Source organism: Manis pentadactyla, chromosome 1, assembly GCF_030020395.1.
Source record: "Manis pentadactyla isolate mManPen7 chromosome 1, mManPen7.hap1, whole genome shotgun sequence".
NCBI classification, from domain to species: Eukaryota; Metazoa; Chordata; class Mammalia; order Pholidota; family Manidae; genus Manis; species Manis pentadactyla.
Window position 1 is genome coordinate 189121884 of NC_080019.1, and position 18605 is coordinate 189140488.

The window sequence follows — 18605 nt, forward strand, 5'->3', positions numbered from 1 at the left end:
CCAGGCGGCAGGACCCCCACCCCGCCATCCTCAGCCCCCAGGACTGACTTTTTGCCTCAGTCTCACCTCCTCGGGGAATACCTCCTTGTCCGCCTCTTTCATCTGTTCTTGAACATCTGTCACCAGTACATTTGGGCCACCTTGTCCGAGGGCCCGGTTCCCGGCTCAGCTCCCAGGGCCTGGGAAGTGATACCATCGCCACATGCAGTTTTCACCTGTGGGCAGAGAATGCAGCTGCCAGTGCTGGTGTGTCTGGGATGCAGAGAGCCACGGTGTTCAAAGAGCTCAAGTGGGAAATGCGTATGCCTGGAGCTTGATGAGGAGACGGGGTGGCTGCACAGAAGCACTGGAGCGTGCTTCCATTTCTCTACTTTTGGGTGTTACTAGACTATGGTCTGGGGGCTCCCACACCATCCTGCACTATAAGAGGCTCAAATGTCTCCAGTTACCCCCCAGATCCCATCAGTAGGAATCTCCCGACCACAGCCACTATGGACCAGCTGCACCAGTTAGCAGCGCCCAGGGCAGGGCGGACATTCAAAGGTTCACACACACAACAGCCAGGATGTGGAGACAAACCACGGGTCCATCGTCAGATGAACAGATACACAAAATGTGGTGTCTACATAAAGTAGGATATTTTTCATCTGTAAATGGAACGACATCCTGTTACATGCTACAACATGGAGGAACCTTGAAGGCGTGCTGAGTGAAAGAAGCCAGAGACAGCAGGACAAACGCTGGATGATTCAACCAGATGGAATATCTGGAACAGACAAATTCTGGGAGACAGAAAGTGGCATAGAGGTTACTGGGGGCTAGGGGAGGGGAGAATGGGGTGTTAGTGTTTAATGGAGACAGAGGCTCGGTTTGGGATGATGGGAAAGTCCTGGAGAAGGAAGTTGTGATGGTTACACAGCACCGTGAATGTAGTTACTTGCTACCTAATTGTGCATTTAAAAATTGGTAAAATGATAAAGTGTATGTCATGTATATTTTATCACAATAGTAATAAAAAAAGATTCACACAGGACTGTTCCCCCAAAGCCCCCAGAGAGTGGGTTCTTTCTCACCTTGGCTGCTTTCTCCCAATATCAGTATCACAAGTTCACTTTTGGGCGACCTTAGGTAAAGCTTCACCTTAAAAAAGGATAATTTTTCAAGCCATCCCAAATGGTCTTCTAGCCAATAGTTTCAGAAGAACATTCCTGCTCATGAATGGTGCTACATCCATCACTGGGCTGGATGGAGTTCAAAGACTATTCTTATAAAAAAGATTGTTTCTCAGTTTCCAAAATCAACATTCCACCCCTCTGCCAACTTCTTAGCACTTGATTGGTTGGCAAAGCCAATATTAGTTGAAATGGAAGGCGATCTGCGGAGCCGCGTAACTCATGGAGCCACCGTCCTCCCCCAGGGTGACGGAGCTGACCGGGTACGAGCCACAGGACCTGATCGAGAAGACCCTCTACCATCATGTGCATGGCTGCGACGTGTTCCACCTCCGCTACGCGCACCACCTCCGTGAGTACCGCCCCGCCCTGGGCCGCGGCTGGGGGTGGCCCCAGAGGAGGTGCAGGGGACAGAGGCAGGAAGTGACCCCTTGCTTGGGGCAACAATCTTCCATGTGTACACATGAATCTTAAACTTCAACTGTTACTCCACCCACCCCTTGATCAATCACAGCTATTTGTTGTCGGTTCTCAAGCTTCCAAGCTCCCCCTTCCAGTGAAGTATGGCAGGTGTGGGATGGTGTGGAACTTCCTAGATTCTAGATTGTGGATGTGGAACCTAAATTTCTCTGTGACATCTGGACAGCAGCTGTGAATAAGAGCAACAGCAGAAGTGATACTTACAGAGCCCTTACTACTGTCAGGCACTGGTTGAATGATTAAATATATTACCAATCCAGTGAGGGAGGTTCTCATGTTCATGATCCTCTCTTTACTATTGAGGTTGCTGAGGTTCAGAGAAGTTAAGCCATTTGCCCACAGTCACGCAGCAAAGAGGCGGCACAGCAGGGAGCTGAACCCAAGCAGCAACCAGCCTGTGACCGCTGTCTACCACCTGCTGGGGAAGCTCAAGGGAGACCATAGGTTCCCAGGATGGGAGAAGTCAGCATGGAAAAAGTGAACAAACAGTATTTGATTTGCCAGCAGAGATAGTTTGGGGAATATCTGGATGGAGGGAGGCGCTCAAGTCACTGAACTATTAAAAAAAAAACACTTTTTTTCTAGAATCCAAATTGAGGCAGCAAGTAATTGGGATGGGGTGGAATACCTCATCATGTCAATGCCCAGCCCCACCACACTAAAGGCCAGTCCAGGGGTGCTTGTTAATGGGGCGCAGATGGCTGGAGGAGCCAGCTCTTACGTAACGGGACCCGACCGAAGGTCCTCTGCTCACACTCTCTTTGTATTGACTAAGAAGCGTTAGAAGACAGGTTGCTGGTGTTGAATGGGAGGTGGACGGCAGGTCCAGGGGCTGCTCGATCTGCAGCCACATTGTCTGCCTGGCCATCTGGGGTCAATGGGGACCATGAGCATGGCAGTTACTAGGATGTCACTGTCCTCTCCTCCCAAGCCGCTGTGGGCAGAGGCCCATGCCAACCAGGACACTGGCTGGCAGACCCAGCATCTCCTGCTCCCTTGTAATTCACAGCAGCATGGAAAGGTCTCTGTGCACAGAGAGACTCAGGGTTGTGAACTGCCTTTTTATTTCTTGTTTTTAAATGACCAAATCTGAATCTCATATAAACATACCTGTCACTGTGGAGACCAAGCCTGGTAGGGAAGCAGCTGCCATGTTTGGATGGGGCCTGTAGGTCAGCCTCACTGATGTGGCAACTAGAGGCATTCCTTGTACAAACATGGTGGAGGGTGTCAGTTTGTTATTTGGGAGAATTGGATGTGCAGGCAATAAGAGGGGATGTGTGCTCTGACATCATGAAGCCACTGGCAGATGGAGTAGGCATCTGCTTGAAGGATATGGGGAGCAACGTGCCCCAAAGAACAGTCTAGAAGGGATGACAGTGGGAACAGGGAGCAAACGTGAGGGTTGGCACCCCCACACCTCCTCTGCCACTGTTGGGGTGGAGAGGGCAGGAGGGCTGCTCAGAAAGCACTGGGGGGTTCAAACCCCCTTCTACAGATGCAGGAGTGTATTGGGAGCTTCTGGCAGATGATGACTGGGGGGGTCTGGCGGCAGGGTCTTTGTGGTGTGGAGCAGGGCAGTTGGAACCCTCTCGGGGGTGTGCTCCATGAGGCCTCGCTCCCCTTCCCGGGACAGAACCAGGCCTGGGCCGTGGCAGAGCCCCCGCTGAGCTGGGAGCTCCAGCAGCTGCACCTGTGGAGGTGGCTGAAAGGTTAGGGGGACTGAACCAAGAGGGCGCTGTCGGCTGGGACTTGGTCCGCCCAGGGGAGGGTGAGCGTTTGTACCCGGGACCAGCCAGAGCAGGCTCTGCCGAGGACAGGGGTCTGGAGGAGCTGGGCCCTCGGAAGCTGCCGGAAGCTGAGGGGGGTGTGAGGAGCAACAGCCCCATCTTCACAGTCTCCTGGGCCCCCTGACTTGTGGGGCCTCCCTCCACATGCTGCTCCTCCTTCCAAGCCATGTGGCATCTTTTCCTTGCATGCACGATCACCTCTCTCCGGGGGCCTGTTGTCCCCTGCCCAGGGTCTCTGTTGGCTGGCTGGTGCGTCCTCCACACCCAGGCCCGTGCCCAGGGCCAACTGCGGCCACCTCTCCTCCCGGGAGGGAGCCCAGCTCCTTCCAGCCCCACCCCAGGGACCTAAGTTCTCGGTCCTTGTGCTGTTCAGTTCCTTCTGGGGACTCCGCTGGCCTGCTGCAGCTGCCGTAACAAACTACCCCAGACGGGGACTTAAACAACAGAAATTTGTTTTCTGGAGGTTGAAGTCCAGGTGTGGGCAGGGCTGCTGCCCCTGAGACCCTTTCCTGGGCGTGTATACACCGTCCTCTCCCCATGTCCGCACGTGGCCGTCCCTCCGTGCGTGTCTGTGTCCTCATCTCGTCTTCCTAAAGAGACACTGTCACACTGGACCCCACCTTTCTGATCTTGTTTGCTGTCACTCCAAATACAGCCACTCTGTGGACCACCCCGCCAACATTCGGAGTCCTTTCCAGCCCAGGGAACTGGGGACCCCTGCCCTCTGGGGCCTGCCCCTGCTGCCTCCCTGCTCTCTTGGCAAACTGTTTGGGAGCCTCTTTCTTGCATGTAGGGAAAGCCAGCAGAGGTCTCTGTTCTCTTGACTTGCAGGTCCTGGGGGTAGTCTGGGTGGGCAGCCTGAGGCACAGGTTGTGAAGAGATCAATGTTGGTAAACTTGGCGATTTGTGTTGAAAGACACTGGGCAGATTTCTTGCAGACACAATGGTCTAGAAGAACCATAATGTCCACATGGATATTTGTTCAAGGCAGCAGAGAATTCCACCTAGCTCTCCAGGTAGGCCCCTGTCCAGAGTGGGCCAAGCCCAGATCATAGAGAACACAAAGGCCATATCCAACTATCAAAACATTTCGATGACACAGAAGGGCTTCAAAGTCTGAGTATGTGATATACACATTTCAAGCAGTAGCTGTTATACCAAATTATAGGATAGTTGGTATAGGACACACTCTAAATGATGTATAAGAGCCACAAACTCAAATGCTTCTGGGGCCTGGCATGTAACATGAATGTATGAATGTGCAAGTGTAGGCAGTAGGGAGTGGTAGGCCTGTGGCTAATGGGAGAACCTTGGCCATCCAAAGGCATTCTGAGTAACGACACTGGGCCTGTCCAGCAAAGCCCGTCTGTGGGCACGTGTGGTAGGTGGGATATCAGTCTGCAACCTCTCTATAGTGCCACGGCGGACAGGGGACAAAGGTCTTGAAACAGAAGATAAACTTGAAAGACATTTCCAGTCCAGTGTGAGAAGTCTAGATGAATGTTACAGGGAAAGCTGGCTTCCTGCTACTGGCCTCGCGGGCCTCCAGACCTGGAGCGGACAATGGAGTCCTTGGCTGGTGGCCGCATCACTCTGATCTCTGCCTACGTCTCCCTCTGCGCATCTGTCTTCTGCTCTTCTGTCTCATATGAGGCACTTGTCATTAGACTTAGGGCCACCCTATTCCAGGATGACCTTGTCTGGAGATCCTTACCTAAATTATATTCTCAGAGACCCTTTTCCCATTTCCCAAATATTGTCACATTCACAGGTTCCAGGCTTCAGGATGTGGAACATATCTTTTCAAGGGATACTATTTAATCCACACATTTGGAGTCCTTTTCAGTTCTTAAAATTCAAAACTGAAACAGAAATTATGCTCCAGGCCAAGGTTTACTTTCCTCGTAGAGGCTGGCGTGTAGGCCTGGCTGTGCCTGCGTGAGGAGGTCTGCAAGAACAGGAAGGCCACCTACTTTTCTGGACAGCATATTTATGGAACCAGAGTTTCTGCTGCCTCTGGTATGGACAGCAGAGGCTTAGGAAACCATGGCCACTGGCTTTCATCTAAGCATGGGGTCACCCTGATTTCAGAACCAACTTCGACCATGATGTTGGAGATACTACCTCATTGGGGTACAAGGGATGGGGCCTCTACCCTCGGGAGCTTATGGTTTAGGGACATCTCCAACCTGCCTGTCCACCACCACCAAGCAGGGCCTTCTTACTTTATAGTCTGCTAGCCTGGGATCATTTCAGGAAGCTAATCAAGAATGACAGACTGGAGATGGAGCGGGAGCAAACCAAAGAATATTGGGACTGTCTAAGATTTCAACTTGGATTGATATGTTGACTATCGCCATGGGTCATAGAGAAGAAAAAGCAAACAATATCTGTGTTGTTTGATCTGCATATGTAAGCCCCGTCATAGCAGAAGGTCAGAAATAATACAGTCTCTGCAACTTCTGCCATTTGAATACTATTATAAAATATTTGGGTGAATAAAATATTCATTGTACCCAGTTTAAGATGATTGTGGATAGGCTTTAGGAATGTTGTAAAAAAATAAGGGAAGTATAAAGTACAAGATATGAAAAGGGAAAAATATATGGTCATATCCCTAGGAGCTTTATAAACACTGCTAGGAATAGATTTCAAAGTTGAAGATATTAATAAGCATTTCTGTTGGAAAAAAATATGACCTCTTGGGCAATCACATGTGGGACCGCAGTTCAATCATCAGGGCGCATCTCTTCTGGGGCCCTAAGCAAACCGATTAACTGAGTCTCCCCTAACAGGTGGCCCACCCCAACAGGTAGCTGCAGAGAATCTTCTGGGGGCTGCTGCCCCCTCCCCCCACAGTAGCCACTCTGAGAAATGGGAGTCAGAACACCTGGGCTGGAGCCCCAGATGTGCCCTCAGGATTTGTTGGCCCCACGTTCTTGGTGATGCCCATCTCCCACAGTTGTAGTGAGGGAGGTGGGGGATGTGACAATGAACTCAAAAATGAGCTGGAAACAGAGACTGTATCTTGTTAAAAAAAGGAAACCTCAAAAGGGGAAGCATAGTAAAGCCCATCTCTTTCTTGCTGCCTTTGTCCACACTCTTCAGCAGAGGACCTTATTCCTGCTATGCAAGTCCCATTGAGCTGCGAATGTTCAGCCTGGGGAGAAAGGAGCTTGTCCGCCCCATCCTGGGTCACCTGCCTCTCCCTCTGGTCAGGGTGCTTGTCCCACAGTTACGGGTGTGGGGCCTGATGTATGTTGCACTTCTGCTTCCAGACCCCCATACAGACTTACATGCCCACATAAAAATAACTAATTTCTCATTTCGATTAGAAAGCTAACTCCTTATTGTTGGAATTTAGAGAATCAAGGAAACCTGAGAGATGAAAATGAAAGTTATCTGTGATTTTATCAGTCAGATAATGGGAGTTAGTACATGTTGAGTCCTTCATGTGTGTCTGTCACTATTCTAAATATTCACATAGATAATCTAATCCTCACGACAACCATATGAGGTAAGGAGTATGACTATCCTCGTTATAAAAGGAGAAACTGAGGCACAGGGAGCTAGTAACTTGTCGGGGATTACACAGTTCGCTGAGGGGTGTATGTGTATGAGTGTGTGTGTGTGTGTGCATGCACTTTTTCATAATTGGGATTATACTCTATGCAGTTCTGAATCTTGCCTTTTTTATTGAAATATAATTGACATACAACATAATATTAGTTTCAGGTATAATGATTTGATATTTGTATATATTGCAAAATGATCACTACAATTAGTCTAGTTAACATGCATCACCACAAAGTTATACATTTTTTTCTTGTAATGAGAACTTTTAGTATCTATTCTCTCAGCAACTTTCAAATATACAATACTAATATTGTTAACTATGGTCACTATGCTGTACGTTACATCCCTATGATTTATTTATGCTATAACTAGAAGTTTGTACCTTTTGAGACCCTTCACCTTTTGCCCACCCCCATCCCTTCCTCTGGCAACACCAATTTGTTCTCTATGAGTTTGGCTTTTTTTTTTTTTTTTTTTTAGGATTCCACATAAAAGTGAGATCATATGGTATTTGTCCTTGATTTATTTCACTTAGCATAATGCCTTCAAGGTCCATCTGTGTTGTTGCAGAAAACAAGCTTTCCTTTTTTATGGCTGAATGATATTCATTAGGTCTCTCTGTGCCACATTTTCTTTATTCGTTCATCCTTTGATGGACACTTAGGTTGTTTCTATGTCTTGGCTATTGTAAATAATGGTGCAATGAACAGGGGGTGCAGATATTTTTTTGAAATTAGTGTCTTCATTTTCTTCAGATAAATACACAGAAGTGGAATTTCAGGATCATATGGCAGTCTTATTTTCAATTTTTTGAGGAACCTCCTTACTGCTTTCCATAGTAGCTGCCACAAATTTACATTCCCAGCAACAGTGCCCAAGGGCTCCCTTTCTCCACATCTTTGCCAATACTCATTTCTTGTCCTCTTGATAATATCAAGGGGTGCATGATATCTCACTGTGATTTTGATTTGTATTTCCCTTATGATGAGTGATGTGGGGCACCTTTTCATGTACCATCTTCTTTGGAAAAATGTCTAATCAGATCCTTTGCCCATTTCTCTTTTTTTTTGGTGTCATTAATCTACAATTACATGAAAAACATTATGTTTACTAGTCTCCCCCCATCATCAAGTCCCCCCTACATGCCCCATCACAGTCACTGTCCATCAGCATAGTAAGGTGCTATAGAGTCACTACTTGTCTTCTCTGTGTGGTACAGCCCTCCCTGTGCCCCGCCCCCTACATTATATCTGCTAATAGTAATGCCCCTTTTTCCCCCTTGTCCCTCCCTTCCCATCCACCCTCCCTGGTCCCTTTCCCTTTGGTAACTGTTAGTCCATTCTTGGGTTCTGTGAGTCTGCTGCTGTTTTGTTCCTTCAGTTTTTTTCTTTGTTCTTATACTCTGCAGATGAGTGAAATCATCTGATACTTGTCTTTCTCTGCCTGGCTTATTTCACTGAGCATATTACCCTCTAGCTCCATCCATTTTGTTGCAAATGTAGGATTTGTTTTCTTCTTATGGCTGAATAATATTCCATTGTGTATATGTACCACATCTTCTTTATCCAATCATCTACTGATGGACACTTAGGTTGCTTCCATTTTTTGGCTATTGTTAATAGGGGTGCATATGTCTTTTTCAAACTGCTTTCCCCATTTCTTAATTGGACTATTTGTTTATTTGTTTGCTACTGAGTTGTATGAGTTTATCATATATTTTGGCTATCAACCACTTATCAGATACATGATTTGCGAATATTCTCTCCCATTCTATAGGTTGTTTTTTTATTTTGTTGATGGTTGCCTTTGAAACCATCATATGCTTCTCACCATAGATTAGCTGGCATTTCCCAGTCATTTCACTATGCTTTTTTGAGATGAGTGTCACATATTTTCAGTGGTTTTTAGTATATTTAAAATGTCATGCATCTGTCACCTTCATCTGATTCCAAAACATTTTCTTCATCCCAAGAAGAAGCCTGGGACCATTAGCAGTCTCTCCCAGTGCCTCTCACCCTCCAGCCCCTGGCAGCCGCTAATCTGCTTTCTATCCCTATGGCTGTGCTTATTCTCACAATCACATTTCACATAAATGCAGTCATATAATATTTGTTTCTTTTAAAATGTCTGCTAATTTAATGGATATTACCTAGTTTTGAGTTAAACATATGAGTTGAACATTCGTTTGCCATTTATATTTATTCTTTGATGAATTATTTGTTCACAACCTTTGCCATATTACCTTTAGAGTCTTAATGTTTTTATCAGTCTGTATGAAATCTTTCTGTATTAAGGCTAGTAACTTCTTGACTGTCATATTTCCAGAAATTTTTCTTCTGCACCAAAATATTTTGCTGCAAGTGTTTAAATGAATGATGACAAGCCACCTGCAACATTTCAAAGGAAATGGAGAGCCCGGGGAGGTTTGGGGCAGAAAGTGAAGGGGCACAAGAGAAGGGCTGAGTTTCCATGTCTGCGAGCCTTGAGAGGTTCCCTCAGCACCAGCCAGCACATCACAGCCCTCAGGCAGCTGCTAGTTAGGGCCCTGGGACTACACCAGCCTTGAGAAGCAGGAATGCCCTGCAGCTATGACCTGGGCACCCAGGGGTGCCTTTTTAGACTTGTGCTGGCCTCCCCTTGCCTGGAGAAGGTTAACCTGGGGCTTCCTCCTCTCCACTGCCCACATGAAACAGCTGGCACTTTCCTCCATCTCCAGCCCTCCCCTATATGTTCCCTCATGAGCCCTAAGGGGGAAAAGGGGAGGTTCATGCGCACTGGCTTTGAAAGGGAGTGGCTCGACAGTCCAGAGTCGCACCCATGCATAGAAGATGGGCCCATAGGCCCAATTTTCAAGAACTATGTGGTGAAGCAGAGGTCATTCCTACATGAGCAACAGAAAATTAATGGGCCCAGGGAAAACCAGGGTGAGAGGGGGAAAATATAAATCGCAATAGAGTAGCAAATGGTTTCACTGTGAATACACATGTTCTGGGGAACAAATACCAACAATCTGACGCTTAGTTGAATACACTTAACTTACTGTTTTGTTTAAACAACCACATTACTTCCCACCCCCAAAGCAACCCCCACCCCACTCCACCCTCACTGCCCATTAAGGGTTTGGGGGATAAAACTGAGGCATTTTGGAAACTAAAAAGCAAAACCAATTTTACCATTCTGCCAGGTGCAAGTGTTGTATGGGGATGGAGTGCTTCTCCCATGAAAGCGATGGCTATCCAATCTGAATTCATTACAGGGAGGGGGAGAGATGCTACTCGGTTCCCTTGAAATTGTAGGCAAAAATCTTGTTCACGTGTGTGTGTGTGCACGTGTGTGCAAGCATTTGCCTTCCTATGGAGAAAGCCCACCCCCTTTGTCAAGTTCTCAAAGGTGTCCTTGATCCCAGAAAGGTCTAGAACCAGGGCTGCAGGTCATCAACTGGGGCAAAGGCAGGGCCCAAGGGCAGGACCTGCTGGTCATCCCTCAGGATTTATGTCACCTTGTGCTTGCAGTGCTGGTGAAGGGCCAGGTCACCACCAAGTACTACCGGTTGCTGTCCAAGCTGGGCGGCTGGGTGTGGGTGCAGAGCTACGCCACCGTGGTGCACAACAGCCGCTCATCCCGTCCCCACTGCATCGTGAGTGTCAATTATGTCCTCACGTAAGTCCGCCGTATTTGTTTCTCTCCTTGCTTTCTCCCTCCCTGCCCCTCATCAGAGCGCTCTGATAAGAACCATCTCTCTCTCTCTTTCTGGAACTGTGCATTTGTCTCTTGTTTTGTTTTTATTTGAACAGTCTGGTTGTTTGGAAAGGTACAAGCTATTTCCATACTCAGCATTGAGGTCCAGGTGCCAGGCAGCAGTGGAACACCAGAAGGGGAGCCCTGCCCTGGGTGTAGCTTAGGATGGGGTTGGAGAGCCTGGGTGGAGGGGGTGGGTGGGCAGGGGGTGGGTGGGAGATGCCCCATCTTGAATAGGATGGATATGGGTTGCACATCCTGGACCAGGAATACAGACTTATGCCCTCTATGCCCGCAAACGTTTGGGTCATCTTGCACACTCCTGCCACTTGAGACAGGGGATACCTCTCTTCCATTTTCCCCTGTCTTCTTAAATAGCCTGTTGCAAGATATGGCAAATATTTGGCCCCTTGAAAGCCCCAGAAAGTCAAGTTCAGTTGTAGTACTTTTAAGACCATCAGAAGCAACATGACATAAGTCTACCTGGGGCTATCTACTACTCTGCCCACCATGGCCAGTGGATGTTCCATGACCTCTCGCCCAGCTCTGACCCTCCACTTGATCCCCTCGTGGTCCTGCAGCCCCGCCCTGAACAGGGGCCTTGCGTGAGTGCTGAGCCAGTGACTTAGTATCTCCGTTCTTTCACAGAGTGCGTCACTGCCAGGTCCCTGGCTTTTTTTTTTTTTTTTTTTTGACGTAGAGTGATTTTAGCAAAATTGTAGGGTAGAAAGCATTCAGCTCCTTAAAGATTCGTTCTGAGCAAACAGGTAGGGCTGGTACTTGGGCAACTTCCCCTCCCATGGACACATCTGTGCCGAGTGGGCTCTTCAGGGCAGAAATGGGTGCCTGGTGTGGAAATGGGCAAGCCTCCTGGACCCTCAAAGGCCCCCCACTAATGCCTCCTGGGTGCCAAACAGAGAAGGAGCTAGACCACAGATGCTCAGATTGATAATAGTGCGTCTGCTCTTTCCTTTTGCCCTGACACCCTTCCCAGTGGCCCCTGGCATCTCAAGGAAAATGTGTTTGGGGTCTTGTGAAATTGGGGAGAGCTGCATCCACCCACCTCTTAACACTAACTCCCCCCAAAACACTAACTTGGGTAGCATTTCCCAGGGCCACCGAGCCTGAGACTGGGGGTGGCTTTTATAATGAGCTGTCCTTTTCTTAAATCCCATCCCATGAACCTGCCTGAAATGACGTACTGGAGCTCAGCAGGGGGTGGTGCCAGGGCGGCCACTCTTGTGCTGCAGCCTGCTGGATGCGACCTGTCTCACTCTTGCTTCTCAGGGATATTGAATACAAGGAACTGCAGTTGTCCCTGGAGCAGGTGTCCACGTCCAAGTCCCAGGACTCCTGGAGGACCGCCTTGTCTACCTCACAAGAAACTAGGAAATTAGCTAAACCCAAAAATACGAAGATGAGGACTAAGCTGAGAACAAACCCTTACCCCGCACAGGTAACACACCCCACCTGCAGGGGAGGGGTATGGCTGACATCTGTCCCAGGCAGCCTGAGAAATGGGGCCTGTTAAGGAGTGGTGGGCCTCAGAATGCACAGCAGACGGTGTCCTGGCGAGTGAAGCCAAGCCCTATGGGTTGCCCTGTGCGCACAACAGAGGCACAGCCTGGAGGCAGGCAAAGCTAACATCCAGGGGGACTAGTAACGTTTAGGAGAAAGAAGACTAAATAGGGAAGGCACATCAGCTTGCTAGAATCCGAACACTGGTGTGTTACATTTCCCCAGCATTTATTTTTAAATGAAACTTTACCTCTTTCTTTTATAGGTAGTTTGCAAGCTCGCAGACATAGGAAGTGTCTGTGTGCGTCCCGTGTACTGTCAGCACGGGGTGGGGAGACTTCTTTCCCCCACTGAGGATGGGTCATTGGGGTGCTGTTTGCTGAGCACGTGGGGGCGGGGGAAGCCTACCGGTGAAATGGGTTGGGCGCTAGAGGGTCGGATCTTGTGAGGCCAGAAGGCAGTTGATCACAGAGCCCTTCATCCGTCTTTACCATGCAGCAATACAGCTCGTTCCAAATGGACAAACTGGAATGCAGCCAGCTCGGAAACTGGAGAGCCAGCCCCCCCGCCAGCGCTCCGGCTCCCCCAGAACAGCAGCTCCATTCAGAGAGCAGTGACCTTTTGTACGCCCCGCCCTACGGCCTGCCCTTCTCCTACCATTACGGACACTTTCCGCTGGACTCTCACGTCTTCAGCAGCAAAAAGCCCATATTGCCGGCCAAATTCGGACAGCCCCAAGGATCCCCGTGTGAGGTGGCACGCTTTTTCCTGAGCACACTGCCAGCCAGCGGCGAGTGCCAGTGGCATTATGCCAGCCCCCTAGTGCCCAGCAGCCCGTCTCCAGCTAAAAACCTTTCTGAGCCACCGGTGAACGCTGCTCGACACAGCCTTGTGCCAAACTACGAAGGTGGGTCATGTTTGCACGAGGGGAGGGGGCAGAACTGTGAACAGCAGTGGTGGCCGTGGTGGGTGGCAGATGGAAAAAGGATCCTCACACTTTGGGCAAATTTTTCCTTTTTCTGCTTCTAAGTAGGAACTGCTCTGCTTACCTGCTCTCAGTGCAAATGCTTCAGGAGAGTGAGAAAAGCCAGGTGACCGAGTCTGTGGGCACTAGTGACAACACAAAGGCCAGAGAAAACTGGGGGTTCAGCCACTCTTCATAGAAATCCTGGCTTTGTTTGCTCCCCAAAAGGGAGGCAGAGTGATTTTCAAAATGAGCTTCTGTGTACTGAGAATGCTCCAGCTGCATATAGGATAGAAGATTATTTTCCACTCCACCCAGAATTGAATACAGGACACTATCGGTTTCTTCCCATGCCAGTTTTCAAAGTGTGGAAAACAGTGGTGGAAATTCATGGGCTCAAGGACAAAAATACCACCCACCAGTCAGGGCAAATAACATCAACCTTCCAGGACTCAGCTTCTTCTGTAAATTGGGGTCACAAGTCATGAAATGCCCACTCCAGGGCTTGGCACACAGTAGATGTCTGCCCCACACATAGTCTTTCAGCAACAGAAGAGAGGATTGGCCCCTCAGCCAGGTCCTCCTGGTGGCAGACAAGCAGATGTCCCCTGTGGAGGTGCCACGAGCTGCCCCAGGCCCAGGCAGACCCTGTCGGCTCATTGGGCCAACGCCAGGAAGAGGGCAGAAGGTGGGCATTAGCTGTAAGATCCTGCTTCACCCACACCTAGCTACTGCTCAGTATAGACCAAGATGGTACAAATGCTCTTGATGGCCACTAAATGCATGGCAAATGTTACATGCCCCAGAAAAGCATCACCCACCTAAAGAGGAGAGCTCGCTGGAGCCCCTGCTCCAACTTTCTCTCCCTGGAGGCAGGTGGGGCTCCGCTCCTCCTCAGGCCACTCTAGGGAGTTCCTGCTCAGGCCCCATCCCTGTAAGGCTGGGAGACACATCTCCCCACATCTGAGAGGAGGGCCAGGTTATGGGAGAAATCTAACCTTCTTGGAGATTACCAGGACATGTTTTTCAAAAGTAGCCAACTTAGAAAAAACCATTCAAGCACCCAAGCAGTGCGGCCCATCTCCTGACCTTACGGGTCCTGAGAGCGGCACATTTCTCAGACTTGGATCCCCAGCACCCATCAGTGCACTGGGTCCCTCCTGAACAGGGAAGGAAAGAAAGACAAAGCAGGGCTGTGATAACAGCTGGAAATACTATCCACTTGAGCTTGACTTTAAAGAAATAGTTTTCTTTGTGTGTTGAAGGTCGCCAATGAGATAACACATAGTGCTGAATTTTAATTGCTGTTTGAAAGTGAAAGAGGTTAATAACCACCTCATTTGTCACACACTTGATAAAAATGGACCAAAGGTGCCCATCTGGGGCAATTTGTGATCTGCTTCCTAGTCTTGATAATCACGGAAGGCAAAGGTTTTCTTAAGGTAAAAAACGCAGGAAGCTAATTGATTCCAGGCATCCAATTAGTGAGGGCGGTTATTACTTTAATTATGATAGTACTAAAGGGGCGGGGTGAAGAAGAGGGAAGAGCAAAGACTCGGGCCACCTACCGCTAGGGCGTGGAAGCCCCGAGACCAGCGCTGCCCACTATTGCAGCCAGTAGCGCGGGCTGTGTCTGTACCGCATTTCCAAGACAGAGACAAAGAATAAAATCTTTCAGTGATTTAAAAATACTTATTACATACTGAAATGATATGCTGGCTATGTAGCATGAACTTAAGTATGTTAATAACATGAATTCCACCTGTTATCAATGACGCAGCGCGACCACTAGTACCTTTCAAACTGCATCCTGCGCGTAGACAGCGCGGCCTGGGCGCATGAGGGGCGGGGCGGCCACGGGAGGAGCGCGCGGGCGGCGGGTGGCCGAGGGCTGGTGGCGGCGCCCGGGCCCTCCGAGGGGCGGCGTCCCTCTGGACCCGTCCCCTCCTTCCCCGGCGCCGGCGTCTAACGTGTCGCCTGTCCCCGCAGCGCCCGCCGCCGCCGCGCGCAGGTTCGGCGAGGACACCGCGCCACCGCCTCCGCCACTGCCGCCGCCGCCGACCTTCCCCAGCTGCGGCCACTACCGCGAGGAGCCCGCGCCGGGCCCCGCCAAGGCCGCCCGTCAGGCCGCCCGGGACGGGGCGCGGCTAGCGCTGGCCCGCGCGCCGCCCGAGTGCTGCGCGCCGCCGGGCCCCGAGTCCCCGGGCGCGCCGGCGCAGCTGCCCTTCGTGCTGCTCAACTACCACCGCGTGCTGGCGCGGCGCGGGCCGCTGGGGGGCGCTGCGCCCGGCGCGCCTAGCCTGGCCTGCGGCCCCGGCGCCCCCGAGGCGGCGGCCGGTGCGTTGCGGCCCCGGCCCCCCGGCCCCGCCGCCGCCTCGCCGCCCGGAGCGCCGCTGCCGCACTACCTGGGCGCCTCGGTCATCATCACCAACGGCAGGTGACCCGCAGCGAGAAGCCATAGGCTAGGCCGCTTGGGCCCCTGATTGACAACGTCCAGCCGAGTCCGGGGGGGGGGGGGACGGCGAGCTGTAGATGCACGATTTAAATTAATTTATACAGAGACAACTATTTTAATAGAACTCCGCGGCCAACTTTTAGATTTTTACCGTAGCTACCATAAATGCTAGTGCAGGACCGAGTCCTGGCCCCAGGCCCGGCGGGGAAATGCACGGCAGACCTTTCTGTTCTCCAAGAGCCGGATTAGTCCAAGGGCCGAGCCGAGGTCCCCAGCGTCCCGCGTGTGACCCCAAACCACCCTGTCTTTGGGGGCACTTGGTTTCCTCTTCTGGAAATGAGGCTCGCGCGCCTGGCCGTGGCCCCAATACCCAGTAACAGTCCCGTTGGGAGATCGAAGGAGGTTCCACTCCAGAAATATCCTCCACTTTAAGGAGGGACCCTCACCCTGATATCGAAAGATATGCCAGATGCGCACAGAGCTGACGGAGGATGCCTCCAGCATCTGAGCCCTTTGAGATTCTTACGTCAAGGCAGAATGTGCTGATTTAAGTCCCCAGAATAGACAGCTCCAGGGTCTTTAAAAGCCATTCATGAGTCTCCGTAAAAGTTGTTTTAATTTAACCCTTTCTGCCATACAAAACTCAACAAGCCCAGGCCCAGGTGATGACCGTGGGGGTGCTTCACAGGTACTTCCGGGGTTACTTCCTCCTAACCCCTCTGAACTCTTGATAACACCAAGAATAGCACCTTCAGAATATATCGACTAGGCATTAAATGCAAATATATATATATATATATACACACATAGTACCAGATATTTTATGAGAATGATATGTGGATGATCTAGGTGCCCAAGGCGATTGGCTACCGTTGTCAAATTTGATTACAAGGCAGAATCCCTCTGGTCCACACAGACCTGTAATTCTCTAGGCTCGAGTTTGCTACAAGTAGTGCTAATCAAGTTAGTTAAGTTGCATGTGCAATATGGAAAACTGTCAATGGACTGTGCCTCATGGAGGAAAACGTGCTAAAGGGATGTAATAAAAATGATGTATACATTTTCTTCAGCATTTTCTGCATTTTCTACATAGAAAGTTCCATATGAACATGTCATGTGTGTAACAGGTCAACAGAAATCCTTTTATAAGGCACCAGCAGTGTTTTTAAAAATGAACTTCCATTAATTTTTGTTTTATATTTTTGCTTCAAGATTTCACCATTTAAAAATACTATCACAGCTCTGAAGTGGATGGATACATTGAACCACCGTCTTCCAGTTTGCTCCACTCTATAAACACTCCCATCATTTTGCTGCTTCTTAAAAAATGGTTTACTTTTAGGCAACTCCTTCCACCTCCCTGAGTGGAAGGGTTTTTAACAAGTGTATTTAACTCACCGTTCTAGAATCAAAGTGTACCTATGTTGACTGTTCTCAAAATGTGAAGTGATCTGTTGCCAACCCAGTGTCACTATGAGGACCTGCCTTGTTCCCTAGCAGGGTGTCAGTTGCCTTATGATAAAGAGGTGAAATCTGCAAATTTAGTAATGTGTCCTGCATCAGAGAGGCTGGGTTATAAGAACTGAATGCATACACCTCTATACTGCACTTAGCTATACCTCACTAGTGGATCTGTGTGAGTGTATGCATACATAAAATAAAACTGGGATATTATTTTTATGTTCACGACTCCCATAATTTAACTATAATTCCTGGAAGATGCAGGTTTGATGAGCAGGAGATATCACCAACATTTTTCAATAAAATATTGCAAAACGCTTTTGTGTCTACCTTATTATTAACCATTGGGGGCTGTATTCAGTAAATACAAATCAGAAAGGCTTTCAGAGCAGTTGAAGACAAAAGATTACTGTGAAGAAAAGACTGTTACAGATGTACAAATGATAATGTAAATAGGCTTAACAATGATATGTATGTACTTGAAAAATGTGGACTAGGGAAAACTTCATTGTCTAAACAAACATCAGTTTTCATAACCTAGAACATGAAGGAAGATTCCTAAGCAAGCTGGCTTTCAGGGGGCCAGTGGCTCAGTGCAAAGTTAGCAGCAGTTACCATGGCAACCTAATATTGTTAACTCCATCTTTAAGCATCTGCACATTTAAGCTGGGGCTACCGTTTTTTGACTTCTGTGAGGCTCTGGCAGGGGAAGAGGAAACATTTTAGTAAATATGGACTCTCACACACACACACACAAAGAAGAAGAAGAAAAAAACAAGTGTTGTGGTCTTAACACGTTGACAAAAATACCACATCAAATGGATTTGAGAAATAAGCCCAGGTCAAAACTGGCTCGGCCCTCCATGGGCCTCACAGGGAATGGAATTCCTTTATGTTCATGGAAGTCCTTTCTAGAAAAGCCATTCCATTCATACCTTTGTAGAGAAAGGAACAGGGCGTGAAGGAGAGCTGTGGAAGAAATCTGCACCCCTTGCCCCCACCCCTTCAGTCCTTTTCAAAGTCCTATTGACCTGCCTTCCTCCTTTGGACCCTAAGTGTGGGTGAGGTTTACATGGCCAATGAATCCTGTATAAAGTCTACCTGAAGTTGTAATTTATTGTAACTGTAAGACAGTTAAGGTAGACTGTGGGGGCTGCTACAGATAAAACAGAAAGAAAAAGAACACTTCCAAATATGTGCCAGAAAATTGCAGTAGCTTAAAATTTTAGTGAATCGTAGCCCTTGGGTTATCTAAAGTGCGTTATTCAAGCTGTTCCTAAACTTGAATACGATATATAAGGTTAAAATCTGGAGGAAAAAACTGTCAAAAGTCAAATAGTTTTCATGAAAGAATAAGAACAATTCTAAAAGAAAAAAATGTTCTGAAATTGAATTTGTTATTATTTATTTTTCAATTTAAAATATACATTAAATTATATTAAATTTATTTT

The 18605-nt window shown here is 48.7% G+C and overlaps 1 protein-coding gene across 1 annotated transcript in view; it reads left to right on the forward strand.

The window, feature by feature from the left end:
* The window catches only part of SIM2 (SIM bHLH transcription factor 2), a 56433-nt gene extending 38960 nt beyond the window's left edge, over nt 1–17473 (forward strand). Inside the window, exons 7-11 of the mRNA XM_036899212.2 lie at nt 1418–1524; nt 10531–10678; nt 12044–12212; nt 12773–13181; nt 15228–17473. Of these exons, the coding sequence (XP_036755107.2) occupies nt 1418–1524; nt 10531–10678; nt 12044–12212; nt 12773–13181; nt 15228–15679 (1285 nt within the window). The 3' untranslated portion in view covers nt 15680–17473. The remainder of the gene's footprint in view (nt 1–1417; nt 1525–10530; nt 10679–12043; nt 12213–12772; nt 13182–15227) is intronic.
* The last annotated feature ends 1132 nt before the right edge of the window (nt 17474–18605 follow it).